Raw genomic sequence first — 22,640 nt, 5'->3', positions numbered from 1 at the left:
GGGGAGAGAATAAGTGCATTAAAGCATAAATATTTATCTCACATGTCTGACTTGTTGTCTATACCACGCCCTGAGAGACTGCTGCAGGGGCTGTGGAGGAGTGCCCCACTTTAGCTTTTATCCAGCTCTGAAAAACAGGTCACACAGACTTGGGCAGCTTTTCGGTCACCTGTTCTCAAAGAGTAAAACCACTCAAACCTGGATGACCTCGATGGCTGCCCTCTGCACCCAGGTCTCATTTTTTTCCAGAGCCCTTTAATGAACTGTTCATAGGTAATCAATTAAACCATTTGGAAACAGTGTACTCCCAGGAAAAGTACTTAAGGAAAAATTCTTCCTTAAAGTACTCAAACAATCTACATCTTTTATTGATAAGGTTCAAGGTTCAACTGAGGCATTCTTTTCTTTCTTTTTTTTTTTTTTTTGAGACGAAGTCTTGCTCTCTCACCCAGACAGGAGTGCAATGGCATGATTTTGGCTCACTGTAACCTCTGCCTCCCAGGTTCAACTGATTCTCCCGCCTTGGCCCCCTGAGTAGATGGAATAAAAATTTTTGTATTTTTAGTAGAGACAAGGTTTCATCATGTTGGCCAGGCTGGTCTTGAACTCCTGACCTCAGGTGATCCACCTGCCTTGGCCTCCCAAAGTGCTGGGATTACAGGCATGAGCCAATGTGCCCAGCCTCAGCTGAGGTATCCTAAGAAAGCACTCCATGCAATAAATGCTGGTTCTTTATTCCCTATTGATAGGATTTACTGACTTGTTACTATCATCTATCATCTGGAATTATGAATATAATTCAGACATCACCAAAAAAAAGGCAGGGGGAGAGAGAGGCTTATTATAAAAGGACTTCCCAAGAAATAGTTGATTCAGTGATTCCTTCAGCAAATATTTACTGAGGTTACAAAGATGAATAAGACAAAGTTATTACCTTTCAGTAGCTTACAGACTTGTGAGGAAGAAATACAGAAAGAGACATTAGAATATCAGGTAGCAGGCTGGGTGTGGTGGCTCATGCCTGTAATCCCAGCACTTTGGGAAGCCAAAGAGAAAGAATCACTTGAGCCCAGAAGTTCAAGACAAGCCCGGGAAACATGGTGAGATCTCATCTATAGTCCCAGCTACTTGGGAGGCTCACTTGATCCCAGGAAGTCAAGGCTACAGTGAGCCACTTTTGTGCCACTACACTCCAGCCTGGGTAACAGAGTAAGACCCTGTCTCTAAAAATAATAATGAAATAAAAGAATATCAGGTAACAAATTCTATATAAATAAAGCAATGGAGAATGAAGAGGACAGTGCGTGCGACTCTGCCTTGGGGAATCTAGGAAAGACTTCAATAAGGATGTAACTTCTAAACTGGCTGAGTCTTTCAAGATAGCTCTATGAAGTAAGGTGGGTACATGGGTTTAATGGGGTGTGGAGGCATGGGAGGTAAGGCTAAAATAGGTTAGATCAGACTGTGTGTCTTTTTAGTGACTTTCATAAATAAACCAATGAAGGAAACAGAAATGCTTTAATTGGGTTGGAAATTTGTGATGCACAATGTATTAAGATGACGGACAGGTTGGGGCTTAAAGACAGTCCTGAATATTGGTGGCTGTTAAGTCTTGCAAGAAATTCTGGGGCCATTCTTTTCTGTTTTCCATAACTATGAGTTTCTTCTCCATCTCTCATTCTGCACATACAGACATAACCTTAGAATTCAGTTCTCCTCTTTCATACTGTTTGTATAAAGTATTTTTTTATCATTATTGGCTATTAATAAACAGCTAATGGAATTGATCTAGAGTATCATACTTTTATTTTATTTCAACCAGGATTTGTGGAAAGTTTTCTAAGTATATTCCAGAAAATGTTACGCACAGTTACTTCTAACTGAAAGTTCCTTAAGTTCAATGCATCAGGATCTATATGTCGGTTAGTTATTTGTTCTATATAGTCTGTATTAAAAAGTTTAAAAATAAATGATACTTCTTTTGAAGATTGTTTTGGCCTTTTTTATCTGTAAGACAAAAAGCCTATGTTTATAAATTAATCCCCTATGTAGTCCCTGGTGCTTAGTAAATATTTGTTGATGGAATTAAAATCCATGTGAATACAGAGCTTTGTCACTCCCCAGTGCTAGCCATAGCAATACCAGCAAGGCTGACTGATCTGCTTCCCCAAGTCAGGAGAGGAATTGAAGACATTTTTCCTTGTAATTCTACTAGAATGTAAGCTCTCTGGAAATGTGGTCCATGTCTTAGTCATTTTTGTATTTCTTGGCAAATGTGGAAGAATGTGTTCAGCACATAACATGTATGTTTTAACTGTTCAATCAATGAGTATAGAAATGTGACGAAAATCTAAATTAGTCTGTCCTAAAATGACCACTAAGTTCAGTCCCAGACACCAAGTAAATAAAGCAAATGATAAAGCCATCAAAAGAAGATGCTCAAACAACAACAGAGTTGTTGAAGAAAAGTAATTATGTGAGAGACATGTCATAAAGAGGCTTTGAGTCATGGATAGAGAATCTACAATACATGCCAGTACACTTGAAAAGCAAAGTGCTATGATTTGACTGCTCTTGCCTCCACCTGCTGGTATAGGAAGGCAATTTTTTAGATTGGGCAGAAATTGTTTAGCAGCAATAGAAAAATGCTAGGAAAACAGTGGGTTTTCAAAGTTATCTTGCCAAGATAATATATAAACTTCCTATAAACAACCATTCACGAAAAATGTACACCATGAACTCAGCTACAAGAATTTTGAGTATAGAGAAGAATTACCCTAAATACGGAGATATTCTGACCTTTATTCTGAGTAGCCTCTAGCAGCTGGTAAAGTCAAAAGCATTATGAGTTTTCCTTCATTGTACAGTCTCTTTTTTGTATTGACAAAAACTGCATTTAAATTTGAGGACTAGAATGACCAACACAACTTCAGTGGTCTAATCTTGGTCTTACTTAGTATAAATAAACAATTTATTTTGGAAACAGTGCCACATACATCCTTAATGTGTACAACTTCCTCTAGCAGTAAGACTTAAAAGTAGAAATGGTTACACAAAGGCTCCCATAGGAATGAACAATGATTTATTTTCAACTCTTTTTACAAAATGTTCATGATCCATTTTTTTTAAAAAGGTAATTTTATTCTAGATTTTGTAATGTAGTAAGTTCTTGTTTCCAAATTTCATTGTAAATAAATGAAAAGGAACTCTTCAAAATTTTCTTTTTTAAGAGATATGTATAAAAATTTTAAAATGTTAGAAACGACTTAAGGGCATATGAAAAACTGTACAATGCTAGAAATATTTGTAATATTTCTGCCACTGACAAATAGAGCTTTTAGAAAAGGTTTGTATTACAAAGTTGAACAAAAATCTAGGGTTCTAAAAAATAAGTAACAAAAGATAATTAATTTTCTTCTAATTTTGTATATGACACAGCTAGCTTAATGATTACAGGTTCTAAATAAATTGATTATACATGAACTTAAAGAGATTTCTTTTATTAAATCCTATCCCTGGCTTACGAAAAGCCACCTGAGACCACAGAGCATATACAATCAAAAGCTGCTTCACAAATGAAATAAAGTGTTCCTTGATTCATTACTAAAGGGACTATCCACATACATGGAAAACCACAATTCAGATATTCCCCTTTTATTTTTCTCTAGAAACATGAATAAATTGCTTTTGGCACACTTAATTGGTATTTAGGGCATACTTTTCACAATTGAAGTCCTCAGTAAATTACTCAGGAGAGAGACTCTCTTCTTTCAGTACATTATTTAATACTTACGCTTGCGTGTGTGTGTCATTTACACATACAAATTTTGTGGTGTGAATGATGATGCCTAGATCCTCATCCAACGCCTGGCTAATAGTTGGTTTGCTTCTTTTTAAGACTGGTTCAGTCAAAAATAAGTGTTTATTATTTTTATGTGTGACAATGGTATTATGATTATGTTTTTGAAAAAAAATTTCACAAAGTGATCTACAGATTGAATGCAATCCCTATCAAAATACCAATGACATTCTTCACAGAAATAGAAAACCAATCTCAAAACTTGTATGAAACCACAAAAGGCTCCAAATAACCAAAGCAATTTTGAGCAAAAAGAATAAAGTTGGAGTTATCATACTACCTGACTTCAAAATATATTACAAAGGTCTGACATGGTGGCTCACACCTGCAATCCCAGCATTTTGGAAGGCCAAGGTGGGTGGATCACTTGAGGTCAGGAGTTTGAGACCACCCTGGCCAACTGGTGAAACCCTGTACTAAAAATACAAAATAAGCTGGGTGTGCTGGTGCACATCTGTAATCCCAGTTACTTACTCAGGTGCCTGAAGCAGGAGAATCGCTTGAACCAGGGAGGCAGAGGTTGCAGTGAGCTGAGATTGCGTCACTGCACACCAGCCTAGGCAACAGAGCAAGACTCCTTTTCAGAAAAAAAAAAAAAAAAAAAGAATTACATATATATATAACAAAGAAGCTATAGTAACCAAACAGCATGGTACTGGTATAAAAACAGGCACATAGCTGATGGAACAGCCTAGAAAGCCCAGAAATAAACCCACGCATTTATGGCCAACCGATTTTTGACGAAGATGCCAGGAACACACAATGAAGAAAAGACAGTCTCTTCACTGAATGGTGTTGGGAAAACTGGAGATCCACATGCAGTTGAATGAAATTAAACCCTCATGTCATCCCATATATAAAAATCAACTGAAAATGGATTAAAGACATAAATGTAAGATCCTCAACTGTGAAACTACTAGCAGAAAACTGTTATGGTTTGAATGCTTGTCCCCTTTGAAACTCATGTTGAAACTGAATCCTCAGGGTAACAGTATTAAGAGGTGGAGCTGTTAAGAGATGACTGGGTTGTGAGGGCTTTGCCTTCATGAGTGGATTAATCCATTTATGAATTAGCAGGTGAATTAACAGGGATTAACAGGAGTGGGTTAGTTATCAGAAGAGTGGATCTGTCATAGGAGCCAGTTTGGTTTTTGGTGTGCCCCACTCACCATGTGATGTCCTCCACCATGCTATGACACACTGAGAAGGCCCTCACCAGATGCAGCCCCTCCACCTTGCACTTCCCAGCTTCCAGAACTGTAAGTAATAAATTTCTTTTCTTTATAAATTACCTAGCCTCAGGCATTTAATTACAGCAACAGAAAATGAACTAAGAAAATATATGGGAAAAGCTCCATAACATCAGTGTGGGCAATGATTTTTTGGATATGACCCCAAAAGCACAGTCAACAAAAGCAAAAGTAGACAAATGGGATTACATCAAACTAATAAGCACAGTAAAGGAAACAATAAACAGAATGAAGAGACAACCTATAGAATGGGAGAAAATATTTGCAAACTATACATCTCATAAGGGGTTAAAATCCAAAATATAAATAACTCAATAAACTCAATAGCAAGAAAACAGCCCCATTAAAAAATGGGCAAAGGATTCAAATTGACATTTCTCAAAAGATAACATATAAATGGCAAACAGGTATATGAAAAAAATGCTCAACATCAACATTAGGGAAATGTAAAAAAACCACAATGAGACATCATCTCACACCTGTTAAAATAGCTATTATGGAAAAGACCAAAGATAGCAAGTCTTTGGTGGAGAAAAGGGAACCTTCACACACTGTTGTTAGAATTATGAATTCACACAGCCATTATGGAAAACAGTATGGAGGTTTCTCAAAATACTAAACATAGAACTACTACATAATCCAACAATCCCACTACTGGGAATATACCTTTAAAAAATGAGATCAGTATGGAAGAGATATCTGCACTCTCGTGCTTGCTATATATTATTCACAATAGACAAGATATAGAATCAACTTAAGTGTCCATCAGCCGACAAACGGATATAGAAAATGTGGTATACGTACACAATGAAATATTATTCAGTCATAAAATAGGAAATTCTGTCATTTGTGACAACATGGATGGACCTGGTAGACAGTGTTAACTGAAATAAGCTGCAACAGAAAGACACATACTGCATGATCTCACTCATATGTGAAATGTAAAAAAGTTGATCTCATTACTATATCTCAAGTACTATAGAAAATAGAATTGGTCAGGTGTGGTGGCTCATGTCTGTAATCCCAGCACTTTAGGAAGAAGAGGTGGGCAGATCATCTGAGGTCAGGAGTTCGACACCAACCTGGTCAGCAAGGTGAAACCCCATCTCTACTAAAAATACAAGAATTAGCCAGGCGTGTTGGCAGGCACCTGTGATCCCAGCTACTCAGGAGGCTGAGGCAGGAGAATCACTTGAACCCGGGAGGCAGAGGTTGCAGTGAGCTGAGATCACATCACTGCACTCCTGCCTGGGCAACAGAGCAAGTCTCTGTCTTAAAAATAAGAAGTATGGTGGTTACCAGCAGCTGGGGTGATTGCAGGTGAAAGGAGGGAGTTGGAGAGATGCTGGTCAAAGGATACAAAATTTCAATTAGGAATCAAGTTCAAAAGATCTATTGTACTACATGATGGTTATAGTTAACAATATATTGTATTCTTTTTTCTTTGTTTTATTTTATTTATTTATTTTTTTGAAACAGGATCTTGCTCTGTTGCCTAGGCTGAAGTGCAGTGGCGCAATCATGGCTCACTGGAACCTTTGCCTCCTGGGCTCAAGCGATCCTCTCACCTCAGCCTCCTGAGTAGTTTGGACCACTGAAGTGTGCCACTACATCTGGCTTTTTACATTTTTTGTAGAAACAGGGTCTCTGGTCTTGAACTCCTGGGCTCATGGAATCCTCCTGCATCAGCCTCCTAGAGTGCTGGGATTATGGCATGAGCCACCACGCCTGGCCTTTCCCCCTCCTTTTTATCCCGGAAATAATCTCTTTTCCCTGATCTTCCATAACAATCTCTCCATTCTGTGGTACTTATCACCTTCTGCCTTGTATTCTAATTATTTATTAATATGTGCCTTATCACTCTTACTACGTTGTATTGCCTTGTTTTTTTTGTTTTTTTTTTTTCTTTTGTGAGACAAGGTCTAGTTCTGTCACCCAGGCTGGAGTGCCGTGGTGCGATCTTGGCTCACTGCACCTCTGCCTCCCGAGGTTCAAGCGATCCTCCTACCTCAGTCTGTCGAGTAGCTGGGACTATAGGCACACACCACCACGCCCAGCTAATTTTTGCATTTTTGGTAGAGATGGGGATTCGCAGTGTTGCCCAGGCTGGTCTCGAACTCGTAAGCTCAAGCCATCTATCCACCTCGGTCTCCCAAAGTGCTGGGAGCCACCATGCCGGCCTTTTAACAAATAATCAAAATAAGAAATAGCTCTATGAAGTCTACTTCTGCATTTACTACATAAGTAGTGTTCTTGAGGCTATGATTCATTGCATTACTCAATTTCCCCTATGCAGTGGATCCACATGATAAATTCATCTCACAAACAGTACCAGGAAAATCTTTCTTCATGACAATTCTTAATGATGTTTTTCCTTTGCCCTTACTGCCAAAAATCTCATAGTGAAGTTCCAGATCCAATTAAAGCAACTAGACTGATCCTAAGGTTTCTTTGAATTTTTTGCCTGACATTCTTTGCTCTTTACATTATTTCATATATATGTGTATACATATATATGTACACACACACACACATATATATATACACACACACATATATATATTGTTTATGTAAGCAGTCACAAATTAATTTGGGTAAAAAAGGGAGTATAAATGTGAGCAAATAATACCAACCTAAGTGTCTTGCAAATAGAATCTAAGTTTTCTTTATATATCTATCCTCATAATATTTAGCACCGTTTCTTATATATAGTATTCAGTTATTATTTATGCCATGAGTAAATGATGATTTGAAGCTTATATATAAGCTGCTTACATGGTTTCAATCAGCTATATTCCACTACACACCATTTCTATAACTTTACAATTTTTCAGCTCACTAAAAACATTTTTGACGAGCAGTTATACACCTTACTGAGTATCTTTGGGCCCCTTCTGCCATTCTGAGAAAGTTTTTCATGTTTTTACTTCCCTTCAGTTACTTCTGTGCAGTTAGGAAAGCATAGAACTTATGGCACAGAGTGCTAGATTTACTATGGCAGGTATGAGATGCATTCCAGGATATGAATTTGCCGTCGTGGCTTCTTTGGGTTCTATGGGGTACTTTATCCAACAGGTAGGGCAAGCTGCATATCATTACTTTCTTGGTCTGACCAAGTATGTCTACTCCTCTAAGGATTATGTCCCTCCCAGTGACACTGTACTCCCCAGTCCCAAGTAACTCCCACGTCATCCATGTCCAGAGTCTTATTTTTGTGCCTGAGCTGATACCAGGTCCACTCATGGGAAGCTTGCCTTCTGTTCTTCCAGCTTGGCTGCTTCTGACCCAGTGTTTTGGAGATTAGCACCTCCTTCAATTTTTTCATATCCAGGCCAACATATTCAGAAGAGCTTTGCTCCCACGGTATTCATTAATAGGGGATTAATCTATAGACCTAACAAGTGATTGTCTGAATGCTCCCAGTCATGACAAGGAATCAAAGTCATGCCTTGTTTTTTTTTTTTCTTTTCTTTTTTAAAGACACGGTCTCACTGTGTTGCCCAGGCTGACCACAGGTGCATGCCAGCATGCCTGGCTAATTTTTTTGTTTGTTTTTTGGTAGAGATGGGGGTCTCACTTTGTTGCCCAGGCTGGTCTTGAACCCCTGGGCTCAAGGAATCCTCCTGTCTCAGCCTCCCAAAGTGTTGGGATTACAGGTGTGAGCCACCATGCTTGGCTTTTAATATATGCCTTTTAATACATGGCTTCTCCTCTGTCTCATATCGTAATACATACTCAACATTCTTGTGTATTTGCTGGTTAAGTATAGCCCCGACAGTTAGTTTGTATCGCATATTACACAACTCCATAACTCTGTGTGTGTGTGTTTTTTTTTTTTTTTCTGAGACAGGGTCTTGCTCTGACAAACAGGCTGGAGTGCAGTGGTATGAACATGGCTCAGTGCAGGCTTGACCTCCCGGGCTCAAGCAATTTTCCCACCTCAGCTTTACAACTAGCTAGGACTACAGGTGCATGCTACCACGCCCTGCTAATTTTTGTAATTTTTGTAGAGATGGGGCTTTGCCATGTTGCCCAAGCTGGACTTGGGCTCCTGAGCTAAAGTGATCCACCCACCTTAGCCTCCCAAAGTGCTGGGATTACAGGAGTGAACCACTGTGCACAGCCAGCTCTGTAATTTTTTGATAATACAACTAGGTCTACTTTTTTCTGTAAATAACTTTGGTATAAAACATCTAAATCTAAACTGGCTTACCAGCATAGGGTAGGCATAGGGTTTTTGCATGAAGAAATCTGCAACCAGCTACTTCATATAGGGCTTTAAATATCTACTTTTGGCCAGGCGCAGTGGCTCACACCTGTAATCCCAGCACTTTGGGAGGCTGAGGCGGGCGGATCACGAGGTCAAGAGATCGAGACCATCCTGGCCAACATGGTGAAACCCCGTCTGTACTAAAAATACAAAAAACTAGCCGGGCATGGTGGCAGGCGCCCGTAGTCCCAGCTACTCGGGAGGCTGAGGCAGGACAATGGCGTGAATCTGGGAGGCAGAGCTTGCAGTGAGCCAAGATCACGCCACTGCACTCCAGCCTGGGCGACAGAGCGAGCCTCCGTCTCAAAAAAAAAAAAAAGAAATATCTACTTTCTACTGAAAGTTATACCTGTAATTGTATCAAAATGCCAAACGTAGGCCTATACTCCCTAGATATCAATAGTGAATACTGAATTTTCAGTTATTATCACTAATGACATATTTTCATTCATCCATTCAATGAATATATTTATTTAGCATCCCTTATGTAATGACCATGTTAAGTAGTGGAGGTACAGAAATGAAAAACAAAAAAATAGGCTGCTGATTTCAGAAAACTTGTCAACGAGTGGTGAAGACAAACACCATTAATAATAACGTTTATACTATGGAAGTATTAATACAGGATTCAGAGGGAAAGAATTTAGTAGGGGTCTGGTAACTTCACCCTCAGAAAGTACAAAGCTAAGATGATGTTACTATTTAGAGATTTATAAGTTTAGAGATTTATTAGTTTACTTTTTAACCCCCTTTGAGTGAGGGGATAAACCCATGAGAGTGGGAGTAGTTTCTGTCTTATCTATAGCTGTGTTTCCAGAGTTTAGCTCAGTGGCTTGTACAGATTAAATACACATTTTTTTTGGAGACAGTCTCCCTCTGTCGCATAGGCTGGACAGAGTCTCCCTCCGTCGCATAGGCTGCAGTGCAGCAGCATGATCATGGCTCGCTGAAGCGTCGACCTCCCAGCCTCAAGCAATCCTCCAACTTCAGCCTTCCGAGTAGCTGGGACCACAGGTGAATGCCACTATGTCCAGCTAATTTTTTTTTTTAAATGTTTTATAGATACAGGGTGTTCCTGTATTGCCCAGGTTAGTGTCAAACTTCTGGGCTCAAGTAATGCTCTTGCCTCAGCCTCCCAAAGTGTTAAGATTACAGGTGTGAGACACCATGACTAGTCATATTTTTTGAATATTGGAAAACAAGTGAACAATATCTAGAATATATAAATATTGTAGAACGTAAATTCAGTATGAAAAGATAACTCAATAGGAAAATGGGCAAAAGACATTAACAGGCATAAAATACAAATGGCAAAGAAACATGAAAACATGTTCAAACTCATTAGTAACACAGCAATACGTATAAAAGCCAAGTAATGCCATTTTACAATCATTGGGTTGGCAAAAGGCCTGACAACACCAAAAGTTGCTAAGGACAGTGGATCAATGGCTATTCATGAATACTATATGGAGAGAAGGAAGTAAACTAGTATAACCACTTTGGAAAAAGAATTGGGCATTATTTGGTAAAAATGAGAATGTACATCCTACAACCTAGTAATTTTTCTCTTAAATTCATACTCACACATATGTATCAGGGACATTATAAGAATATTCATAGCAATATTGTTTATAATATCAAGAAAATGGAAGCCCAAATATTCATTGACAAAATAAACAGTAAATTTTTGGAATAGTCATACAATGAAATATCTTACAAGAGTAAAAATGAACCACATCCATGTGAAACCGGTTTCGTTATGCAAAATTAAATCATATGTTGTTTAGGGAAATACACATTTGTGGTAACATCTATAAAGAAAAGCAAGAGGACAGTGATTACAAAATTCAAGACTGTGGTTATCTCTGGTATGAGGAAAGGGATATGGTGGAGGGGGCACTCGAGGAACTTCAAAGGTACTAGAAATGTCATTTTATATATAGATACATTTTTCATACTAGAAACATTTTATATATGGACACATTTTTCATCCTTTTAATCACATTTATATACGTATATGTATTACATTTTTGTGTATATTTCATAACTCAAGATAAATGAATAAGTATTAGTCAGGTTCTGGAAATGGGAGGGAAAGAAAAGAATGTGCCAAATAAGGGATCAGCTTATGTCAATTTAAGGCCAGGAGATAAGGACTTAAACTCTCTGGCTGAAGCGTTGAGTTCACTAAGTGAGAGGGGAAGCTGGGAGAGCTACACAGGGGTCAGATTGTACAGGGATTTCTAAACCATATGAGAGTTTTGATTGTTTTATGAGTTAAAAAAAATTGTAAACTGAAGTATGACATGTCACATTTGTAGTTCTTAAAGATCTCTATTTTCATCAGGAAAATATATTAGTGGGAAGCAAAAATTGATGCTGGGACTCATGATGAGGATTTGGATTATGGTGGTGATACTGGGAACAAAGAAAGGAGAAAGAATGTGAAGACTATCCAGGACTTGGTGTTGGTGGAAAAAGTAAAGGAAATAGAGAAAAAAGCAAGGAATGGCTCCCCGGCTTTGGACTTGGATAAATGGTGACATTGAGCCAAAGAACCAGGGCAAAAAAGCAAGACAGGGGAATGCTGTCAATTTAGGAAAAGGTGATATTGAGATTCGACAACATAATAGGTGTTCAATAAGTATTTATTATATTAGTCTGTTCTCACGCTGCTATGAAGAAATGCCCAAGATTAGGTAACTTAAAAGGAAAGATATTTAATAGATTCACAGTTCAGCATAGCTGGGGTGGCCTCATGAAATTTCGAATCATGGCAGAAGGGGAAGCAAACACCTCCTTATTCACATGGCAGCAGGAAGGAGAAGTGCTGAGCAAAGAGGAAAAAGCCCCTTATAAAACCATCAGATTTTGTGAGAACTCACTGTATCATGAGAACAGCATGGGGATAACTGCCCCATGATTCAATTACCTCCCACCAGGTCCCTCCCATGACACGCGGGGAATATGGGAACTACAATTCAAGGTAAGATTTTGGTGGGGACACAGCCAAACCCTATCACTTATAAGATAAAAAAGTGGCTGACTGTGAGACCTCAGGAGCTGTCCAACTGGTAGTTGGAATCTAGTATCATTCACTTACTTCTTTTTTAAATATATAATTTGTGGTTCCCTATTTTGTATCTTGGCAGAGAAGCTATGACACCTTAAAAAGAATTTCTATGAGAATAAAAATAATGTACAGATATATAAATCTCAGTGTTAGAGTGGTCAGATCTATGTAGCCCTGAGGGTATGGACATTATACATTGTAGCAAGCAGGCTTCATCAAGCTGTGATTATTTCAGTCACTACAACTCCACCTGAGATGTGAGGCAGAAGTAGAATTTTTCTTTTGGTGTTGACCACAAATGGGATTAAATATTAAAGATACCAGCAAAGTATGGCTGGGAAATATGAGGACTTCCTCCTGAATGCCAAACAGGAAGCACAGACAATCTCAGAGTCGGTAGAATGGGGCAGAGTCTTTCTAATGTAAGCTATGGTGAATGGGAAATCCAAATTTCATAAGCTGGACTTCCTTTTATACTTGCAGTTTCGGTGTTGATTTCCTTTTTGTTTCACTCAATAATTTGAAGAAGTCTTTTTCAAAAAGTCAGCCCTCATGATAGATAAAGGATTTAAGTGTGGAAAATGGAACATAAAAGTACTAGAAGAAAATGTAGATGCTGGGTGTGGTGGCTCATGCCTGTAATCCTAGCACTTTGGGAGGCTGAGGGGGAAGGATTGCTTGAGCCCAGGAGTTTGAGACCAGCCTGGGCAACATGGCAAAACCCTTTCTCTACAAAAAATACAAAAATTAGCCAGGTGTGACTCATACCCGTAGTCCCAGCTACTTGGAAGGCTGAGGTGGGAGGACTGCTTGAGACTGGGAGGCAGAGGTTACAGAGATGAGATTGTTCCACTGTACTCCAGCCTAGGTGACAGAGCTAGACTCTGTCTTAAAAAAAAAAAAAAAAGAAAATGTAGGTGATTTTTAAAATGTATAATATTGGGGTAGAGAAGGACTTTCTAGGAATGAGACCAAAGGCAGAGGTCATAAAGGAAAAGACTGACATTTCTGATTATATAAAAATTTAAACTTTTGTAGAGAAAAAGCAAAAAAGCAAAAAGCAACAATAATCTACCCCAAAAGTTCAAAGAGCAAAAATAACTGAAACATCTATGAGGGGCTCTTACAAATTAATAATCCTAATTTTAAAACTCCCAAAATAAAACTAGGCAATTCAAAAAAGTAAAAACAGTAACTAATATTTCTCGAGATCTTATTATGTGCCAATACGGTAGACTGATGACTAAAATGGCCTCAATTTTCCACCTGCTATGTGTCTATGTCTCTTAACAATGTGAGTTTGCTTTTCTACCCATCAAGAGATACAGTCTGTTTCCCCACTTCTCGAATCTGGGCTAGCCTTGTGACTTGCTTTGACCAGTAGAATGTGGCAGAGCTGATGAGGTTCCAGTTCCAACTGCCTTCCACTCTTTCATGGAACCCTGCCACTGCCATGAGAACGAGCCAGAGGTAGCTTCCTGGAGGACGAGAGGTCACAGGAAAGAGGGCAAATAGCCCCAGCAGTGGTCATCCTACATCACCAAACATGTGGCAGAGGACAGCAAAGAGCTGCCTACACAACCCATGGCTGACCGAAGGAGCATGAATGAGTTAAGACCAGAAAAACCGCCCAGCCAAAATCTAGATTTCCCAGCAAAAATAAACATTGATCACTGTACTCCACTGAAATTCAGTTTGTTATACAGCATTTTTGTGGTAATAGGAACAGATATAACCAGGCAATGTTCAAAGTGTTCTATATTTATGTTTCAATCTTAAAAGGTGAGTACAGGCCAGGCACGGTGGCTCACACCTGTAATCCCAGCACTTTGGGAGGCAGAGGCAGGTGGGTCACTTGAGGTCAGGAGTTCAAGTCCAGCCTGGCCAACATGGTGAACCCGTTTCTACAAAAATACAAAAATTAGCTGGGCATGATGGTGGGTGCCTGTAATCCCAGCTACTCGGGAGGCTGAGGTGAGAGAATCGCTTGAACCCAGGAGGAGGACGTTGCAGTGAGCTGAGATTGCGTCATTGCACTCTAGCCCAAGCAACAGAGCGAGACTCTGTCTAAAAACAAAAACAAAAACAAAAACAAAAAAAAAGAAAGAAAAGAAAAAAAGGGTGAGTACAATTTTTCCCTCTCATCTTATCTCCTACTTACTTGCCTGACATTTATTCCATGCTAGTCACAATGGTCTCTGCACTTTCTCTAAAACACCAGGCAGAGCCCTGCTTTCAGAGCCTTGGTATGTGCTGTTTCTCCTGCTTAGAACGACCTGCCTCAGGTATTCACATAGCACAACTACTCACTTCTCTTAGATCATTACTCAAGTATTAATATCACTTTCTTAGCCTTTCCTGTTGACTCTACAATTGCCTTCCTATTGGTATTGAGCATTCCCCTTTTGCTCTGAAACACATTTTCCCATCTAACTTACTATATATTTTCCTTAGTTGTATCTCCCACTGGAATGTAAGTTCCATTAATGCAAAGATTTTTGTCTGCTTTGTTCATTGCTGTATCCCCAGACCTAGAATACTGTTTCGCATATAATAGACAATAAATATTTGGTGAATGAAGAAATCATCCAATCAATTCCCAATTTACTGAGAAGGAAACAGATACGGAGAACTTAAGCATTCTTGCCTAAGATCACAGTGCTAGTCAGTGGCAGAACCAGCATTCAAACTCAGGCAAGCTGTTTCTACATTTATATAGTTGACTCTATCATGCTACAAGCACTTTGTAATGCGCAGCTTGGCATTTACATATGCACTCAATACACATCAATTTCCTTGGTTCTTTATCTTTAATTTAGGTGGTTCTCCCCAAGGAAGTCCTGTGCTTTGTCTTAACCAAAGAGGTGATAATGTTTAACTTTGAGAAAGAACCAGGTTGTTTCTGACCAAAAAACCAGTTAAAGGACAACCAAAAAGGAAAGAAGTCAATCCTCGGCCGAGCGTGGTGGCTCACCCCTTTAATCCCAGCACTTGGGGAGGCTGAGGTGGGCAAATCATGAGATCAGGAGTTCGAGACTAGCCTGGCCAACATGGTAAAACCCCGTCTCTACTAAAAATACAAAAAATTAGCTGGGCGTGGTGGCAGGCACCTGTAATCCCAGCTACTTGGGAGGCTGAGGCAGAAGAATTGCTTGAACCTGGGAGGCGGAGGTTGCAGTGACCCGAGATCATGCCACTGCACTCCAGCCAGGGCAACAGTGTGAGACTCCGTCTCAAAAAAAAAAAAAAAAAAGAAAAAAGAAATCCTCTTTTATAACCAAATCCATTTGTACACATAATCTCAATCTATCTCTTGATACTTTAACTTAAAACCCTTTTTTTATCAGATTTTTTTTCTCAGTACTATTCTCTTAACATTTTGGAGATTATGCCTACTGGTTTTAGAGGAATAATCTCAATTTTATTTAATTACACTCAGACACGTAAATATTGTTAATTTTATTAATTTGTAATTTAGGCCGGGCCCAGTAGCTCATGCCTATAATCCCAGCACTCTGGAAGGTTGAGGCAGGCAGATCACTTGAGCCCAGGAATCAGAGACCAACTTGGGCAACATGGTGAAGCCCTGTCTCTACAAGAAATACAAAAATTAGCCGGGTGTGGTGGCACACACCTGTAGTCCCAGCTACTTGGGAGGCTGAAGTGGGAGGACTGCTTGAGCCCGGGAGGTTGAGGCTGCAGTGAGCCATGATCACGCGACTGCACTCCAGCCTGGGCAACCAAGTGAGATCCTGTCTCAAACAAACAAAAACACCAAGAAAACTGTAATTGAATTTGTCTGACTTTCTAAGATTTTCCACATAAATAAATTTTCACATCAGAAAACAAATAACGATTTGGTTTCCAGATCACAAGTCCTGAATTTTTGTTTAGGAATTATACTCACTAAATAAACCTTCCAAAAATGTATGAAAATACAAATTATAATAAGAGAAATTTCCACTTATGAAACTGGTAAGGATAAAAAAACATTAAAATGCTCAGTGTTGGTAACAGTATAGGAAACTAGCATTTACTTACTCACCTGGTAAGATTATAGTTTGGGAGAAAGTTTTTAAAACAGAATAAGATGATAAGTAGACCTGAAAGGTATGCATGCCCTTTGATCTACGAGTTCAATTCGTAAGAATTTATACTAAGAAAATAATTAAGGATTTGGAAAAGGACAGTAGGAATGTTTATCCAAGCACTATTACTCATTGCAAGAAGTTGGGAATAGTTGACATGCCTAAAGGTATGTATTAATCAAATTGCATATATCCCCAAAGGGAATATATTATAGCTATTTATATTTTGGAGGATGTTTGTATAATATTAAAAATTATAAAAGAATAACGACATCCTATTTGTAAAAAGAAAGTCTGTTCATAGAAGAAATGTTGAAGGCTGTTAAGAATTGGCTGTTCTAGATGGGTGGATTATGTACGTATTTAATGTTTTCTTTTGCTTGTCATTACTTGCTAAGTTTTCAATAATGAACATGCATTGCTGTCATCATTTATTTATTTATTTATTTTTGAGACAGAGTTTCACTGTTGTTGCCCAGGCTGGAGTGCAATGGCACGATCTCTGCTCACTGCAACCTCTGCCTCCTGGGTTCAAGCGATTCTCATGCCTCATCCCTCATATTCTATAATATACATTAGGTTTTGCTTGGGTAACATGCTGTGCAATCTGACTGAGGTAGGAGGAGGAATTCTCCTGGTTTGCTATGGCAATATAGAGTTTTTTTTTTTTTTTAAGCCTTAGATATTATTTAGTCAAGCCCTCTTCATTTTACAATATGAGGAACCTGGGTCAGGCATGATGGCACACACCTGTAATCCCAGCACTTTTAGAGGTTGAGATGGGAGGATCATTTGTGGCCAGGAATTCTAGACCAGCTTTGGCAACATAGTAAGATCCTATCTCTACAATTTTTTTAAATTAGCTGGGCATGGTGGTGAGCACCTGTAGTCTCAGCTACTCAGGAGGCTTGAGGCAGGGAGGATTGTTTGAAACTAGAGTTTGAGACTGCAGTGAGCCATGATCATGCCTCACTGCACTTCAGCCTGGATAGCAGTGATACCTTGTCTCTAAAATACATACTATGTAACATACATACATACATACATCCATAATGTAACTTGAAAGAGGTCCAAGGGAGTGAGTGATTTCTTTAAGGCCGCAAAGTGAATTGAACAGCAACTATAATCCAAACTCCAGATTCTCAGCCCACTTATTCCCAAGAAATTGGCTGAACACCCCCATCAATGATCCTGGCTGCCCAGCTGGCCTTGGGAAGCGGGTATAGCAGCTCTGACAACAAGAAAACCCAAAGGAAACTATAAGTCAGTTAGGCAAAAGCCTAGTCACTCCATAACACTAAAATGAACTCCCAAGTGTCAGAGGAAACAGGAAAAACAGGAAAACACAGGGATCCTCCGTGTTGTCCAATATGAACTCTTTTGGAAGATACTGATTTTGAAACAGCCGATTCTGTGATAAAGCACAGAAGCCCTGGGTTAAGGACTACTGTATATAATGATTAACTGTGAGATATGCCCTTATATAACAAAATAGTTAATGTATTTATGGTAGCTTCTAACAAGGTAATAATTTTTTGGCTATTAGTTTATTTATTTTCTTCCATGCATAAACAAAGAATCTAATACGACATAGCAACAGCTCTCAAAATGTAGTCCACAAACCTTAAAGGTAGAGGTGTGGGGAGGGGTTCCTGACACCCTTTCAAGGAGTCTGTGAGGTTAAAAATCTTTTGTAACAATACTAAGACATTATTTCTCTTTTTTACTTTGTGAACATTTGCACTGATGGTGAAAAGCAATGGTGGATAACATTGTTGGTACTTCAGGACAAATTGAGTCCACAGCACTAAACTGTACTAGTAGCTGTTATTTTTCATTGCTATGCACTCAGGCTAAAAATAATGTCAATTTCATTTTAGAATATCCTTAATGAAATGGTAAAAAGCATGAATTTGTATTAAATCTCTACCCTTGAGTTACATGTGACCAAGTACACACAAAGCATTTCTGCTGTGTACCTGAGTATAAGGGTTGTCCTGCGGATTTGGTTGCCCAAATCAAAAGCACTTTTGCAATTGGTTGAACTGTGAGCTGAAATAGCTTTTTTTCATGGAGCACCATTTTTACCAGAAAAAAAACTACTGACAGACAAACCAGGGTTATTCAGACTTAAGCATGTGGCAGAAATTCTGTCAAAAATGTAACAAAGTGAGACTGTCACTTCAAGTAAAACAACTGACAGTTTGTGTTGCCAATGATACAATTCTAGCTTTCAAGTGAAAACTAGCATTTTGGAAAATCCTATCTGCCACTGTGAGCTTGACAGCTTCCCAATACTTGAAGACTTTTCTGATGAAATGGGAAGACATTAAGGAAAGTGATTGTTTGATACTGTATAATGAAATATGTCAACATTAGGAAGAACTGTATAACACAGTGAACCACTAAAATTTCCGAAGGACTTATGCTTAATGTTTAAAATATCAGGCATCGATCCAACATCCATTCAAAGTGTAAGGTACACCAATGGATATTAATGTAACAGTGTAAAAAAAGTACATTGATATAGTTTCAGATTCCACTTTGTAACTAACCTTTAAAAAGCTACCATTTGTCAAACTTTGATGTGATATCAAAGAATATCCATGATTATCTTTAAAAAGCTATTAAAATATTCTTCTTTCCAACTTCATATGACTGTGAGGTGGGATTTTCTTCATCTTAAACCAAAATGAAACAGTGCAGCAGCTTAAATGCAGAGGCAGACATAAGAATCCAGTTACCTTCTATTATGTCACACATTGGTTTTGCAAAAATGCAAAACAATGCCACTCCTAGGATAACTGTTACCAAACCAGGAAATAAGTGCTGATGATGATGTGGAGAAATTGGAATCCTTGTGTACTGCCAATGGGAATGTAAAAATGGCACAGCCACTGAAGAAAAACAGTATGGTTTCAAAAACTAAACATAGTACTATCCTATGACTCAGCAATTTTCACTTCTAGGTACATACGGTATCCCAAAGAATTAAAAGCAGGGATTCAAACAGACATGTGCACATTAACGATCATAGTAGTAGTATTCACAGTAGCCAAAAGGTGGAAGCAACCCAAATGTCCAGACAAATGGATAAACAAAATGTGATATATACATACAATGAAATATTATTCAGTTTTAAAAAGGAAATCCTGACACATGCTTCAATATGAATAAACCTAAAAAACACTATACTAAATAAACCAGACTCAAAAGGACAAGTATTGTATAATTCCACTTATATAAGGGACCTGAAATAGTCAAATTCATAAAGAAAAAATAATGGTTAACCAGGGCTTTGGGGAGGAAGTAATGGGCAGTTATTATGTAATAGGTACAGGATTTCAGTTTGGGATGATGACAAAGTTCTGGAGATGGACAGTGGTGTTGGCTGTACCTCTCAATTGCACACTTTAAATTGTACCCTTAAAAATTATTAAAATGGTAAATTTTGTTATATCTTACCACAATTTTAAAAACAAAACCCCACAATGTTACTCTTCTCACTGATGGGGGGGGGGGTGGTTTGGAAAATAGTTATTTTTCATTAAAATCATTATTTAGGCACGTAGCCTATTTATTACTGTTTTGTAAATTAACAAATACTTAAAATTTTTCCAGCTTTAATGTCTAATATGGTAAATATAAACATATATACCATACAAACAGAAGCTCTTAGGTCCACGGTAATTTTTGAAAGGTAAAGGGGCCCTGAGAATAAAAAGTTTGAGAATTGCTCTTATATGAAGATTTATTTCCTCTTCTCACACCTGCATTATGTGAAGATCTTCATTTCTTGGTATAACTTCATTTGACAGTTATATCGATTGCAGCCTGGAGACCAGCAAAAAACGACAGGCTGAAATATCACAGATCATCACATTAACTCTTTGTAATTACCACTGTCGCCTGCCTGCTCCCTAACTCTACGGACTGAGCAACAAAAAGCTCCATCCATTCAGAGGAGTGGCAATGTGCAAAAGGGAACTGTAGAAAGCTTAAATGCTGACATGTTACAAAGTAGTTTTGTTGATAGCTAGCAAGAAGCACACATTTTCTTTTTTCTGTTGAATCTTCATTTGGATTTACAGTCCTGGGCAGATTTGGAAACGGGGATGGTGGCGGCATTGTTTCCGAAAACCAGCGCATTCGTGCAAAGAATCTAATTCCCTCACCATCTTGCTACTGGTCTGTTGCAGTGGGGTGTGGTTAGAGGGCTAGGAAGCAATCCAAAACAGCAGCTCAGGCTGCCCAAGGCCGTGTACAAGCGATCATTTTCTCCATTTTGGGCCAGGTCAATTTGCACCAGCAAGAGGCAGAATGTTTGTTTCATGGGGAGGAGGAAAATAAAAAAGGAAGTTAGAGAGCATGGACGGAAATAAGCAACACCACCAAAGAGGTTTCATCTCAGGTGGATGTTAAACGATTGGAACGCTAATAATGGGCGCAAGGAGCAAACAAAATTGTTCTGAGTCCACAGCTGCGGCACTTTTAATGACAGGTGTGCAGTTCTGCATTGGGGTTGAAAGTGAAATGATTTTCTTATCCAAACTATTTGCATTCATTTTGGGCCGCGTCTGTGACCAGCCTCGCTGACTGCGGCTGAGGCAGTCCCAAACAAAGGGGAATGGACGTCCTCCCGAGGGAGCGGAGGCGGGAAAGGTGGCCCCAGGTGGCCGCGCCAGGTGTGCCCAGGGGTCCACTTTGCAAGCCGCGGGGAGGGTGCGTCCCAGGAGCGTAGGAGAGGCGCGGTCGGGAAGGGTTGGGTCCGGGCTCCAGGCACCACACGGCGAAAGACCCCGCCCTGCCCACGGCCAAGGTTAACCCGCGCGCTGGAGGTACCTGCGGAGGCTTCGCACAGCCAAAAGGCACCGGGCGATCATGGGAGCGCTGAGAGGCTGGCGGCGGTGGGCGCGTGGTCCTTCAGCGTGGCGCGACAAGGCGTGCGGCAGCGCCTCGGCGCCCGGGAGTCGCGAGCCGGCCTAGCCGCAGAGGCCACAGTGGCTGCCGGGCCAGCGCCCTCCCACGTGCGGCAGCTCCACGCCGGCGCCTACCAGCCCCGCCCCGCGCCGTGCCCCGCCCCAGCCCGCGCGTCCGGCCCCGCCCCAGGGGCGGTGCTGGCCAGACCCGGCCGCTGGAGCTAGAGCACAGCCGGGTGGGCTCTGGGGTTGGCGCCCTGGGGGCCGGGGAGGTTTGCGCCGCCTCGCCCAGTGCTGCGATCCCGAGCCAGGCTTCAGCCCCGAGGACTAGGGGTCGGGCGGGCCGGCCTACGGAACCCCGCGGGCCAGCAGCCGTCGTCTCGCGTCCTCCTGCTTGGTAAGGGGGCTTCTGTCTGGCGAGGGTGCGCCTCCCTCCGCCCCGGACCGAGGCCCGCACTGGCACTCGCTGCACACCGGGCAGGGCCGAGGCAAGGCCGGGTGCCGGAGGGAGGACGGGAGGGAGGGGGAGCTCGATGCGCTCTGGGGAGAGGAAGGGGGAGAAGCCTGGACGAGGCTGGGCATCTCTTTCCCTCTTTGCACCCCCTTTTCCCCCCTTTCTGTTTTTACCTTCTGCCCTGGGGCCTTATTTATTGCTTGTGACCCCGTGGCCTAGAGGCTGACATCGCCTTTAAAATAACTACACAAATCATAAACATTATAGCGGCGGGTACCACACCCTGGCTTTGAATTAGGGAACCTGGGGAACAGATGGATGATGCGATTTAGTGGAAATCAGCCATGAATGCCGGCTGGCCCTGCGCCACTGTTTGGATGCGATAGTATTCCATGTGAATGAACATGACCGGGAGCTTCCAGCTTGTCCACGAGAGCACAGCCTCTGCAGGGAGCGCCGGTCGACTTGTAGTATCCATCGACTTGGGCAGCGATTTCCTGACATGTCTGCTGATTAAATAGAAATGCCATTTTTATTAAGAACGACACTCACCAGTTGAACAACCTTTCGCGAATGTGTTTCCTCATCAAATAACTCTCAACCTACAAAAAGTAGGTAGTGTACATTATTAATACTTTTTTTAGGTCCCATGAAATAGAGGAAGATGCTTGGTTATAGATCAGCTTTTAGTCAGCAGTATGAAAGCCTCTCAACTTAGTACTGAGGC

General features: G+C 40.3%; 2 protein-coding genes across 13 annotated transcripts in view; one reads left to right on the top strand and one right to left on the bottom strand.

Moving 5' to 3' along the window:
* The window catches only part of NLN (neurolysin), a 96,166-nt gene extending 74,612 nt beyond the window's left edge, over nucleotides 1–21,554 (bottom strand). For 9 of the 10 annotated variants that reach the window (XM_078004769.1, XM_078004770.1, XM_078004768.1 and 6 more), the window contains exon 1: nucleotides 21,383–21,554. Coding sequence is in view for 4 of the 10 variants with exons in the window: in XM_028849474.2 (XP_028705307.2) it covers nucleotides 21,383–21,423 (41 nt within the window). In the remaining 6 variants the exon portion in view is untranslated. Of the gene's footprint in view, nucleotides 1–21,092; nucleotides 21,121–21,382 lie in introns of those variants that run through there. The other variant, XM_015140122.3, reaches the window with a different exon arrangement.
* A 109-nt stretch (nucleotides 21,555–21,663) lies between these two features.
* Nucleotides 21,664–22,640, top strand: part of SGTB (small glutamine rich tetratricopeptide repeat co-chaperone beta) — a 61,403-nt gene continuing 60,426 nt past the window's right edge. For 2 of the 3 annotated variants that reach the window (XM_015140127.3, XM_015140131.3), the window contains exon 1: nucleotides 21,664–21,856. The gene's annotated coding sequence lies outside the window, so the exon portion shown is untranslated. Of the gene's footprint in view, nucleotides 22,525–22,640 lie in introns of all 3 variants that reach the window. The other variant, XM_015140129.3, reaches the window with a different exon arrangement.

Source organism: Macaca mulatta, chromosome 6, assembly GCF_049350105.2.
Source record: "Macaca mulatta isolate MMU2019108-1 chromosome 6, T2T-MMU8v2.0, whole genome shotgun sequence".
Classification (NCBI taxonomy): domain Eukaryota; kingdom Metazoa; phylum Chordata; class Mammalia; order Primates; family Cercopithecidae; genus Macaca; species Macaca mulatta.
The sequence above is the reverse complement of the archived record's forward strand: the minus strand, read 5'-3'. Positions and strand labels throughout refer to the sequence as shown.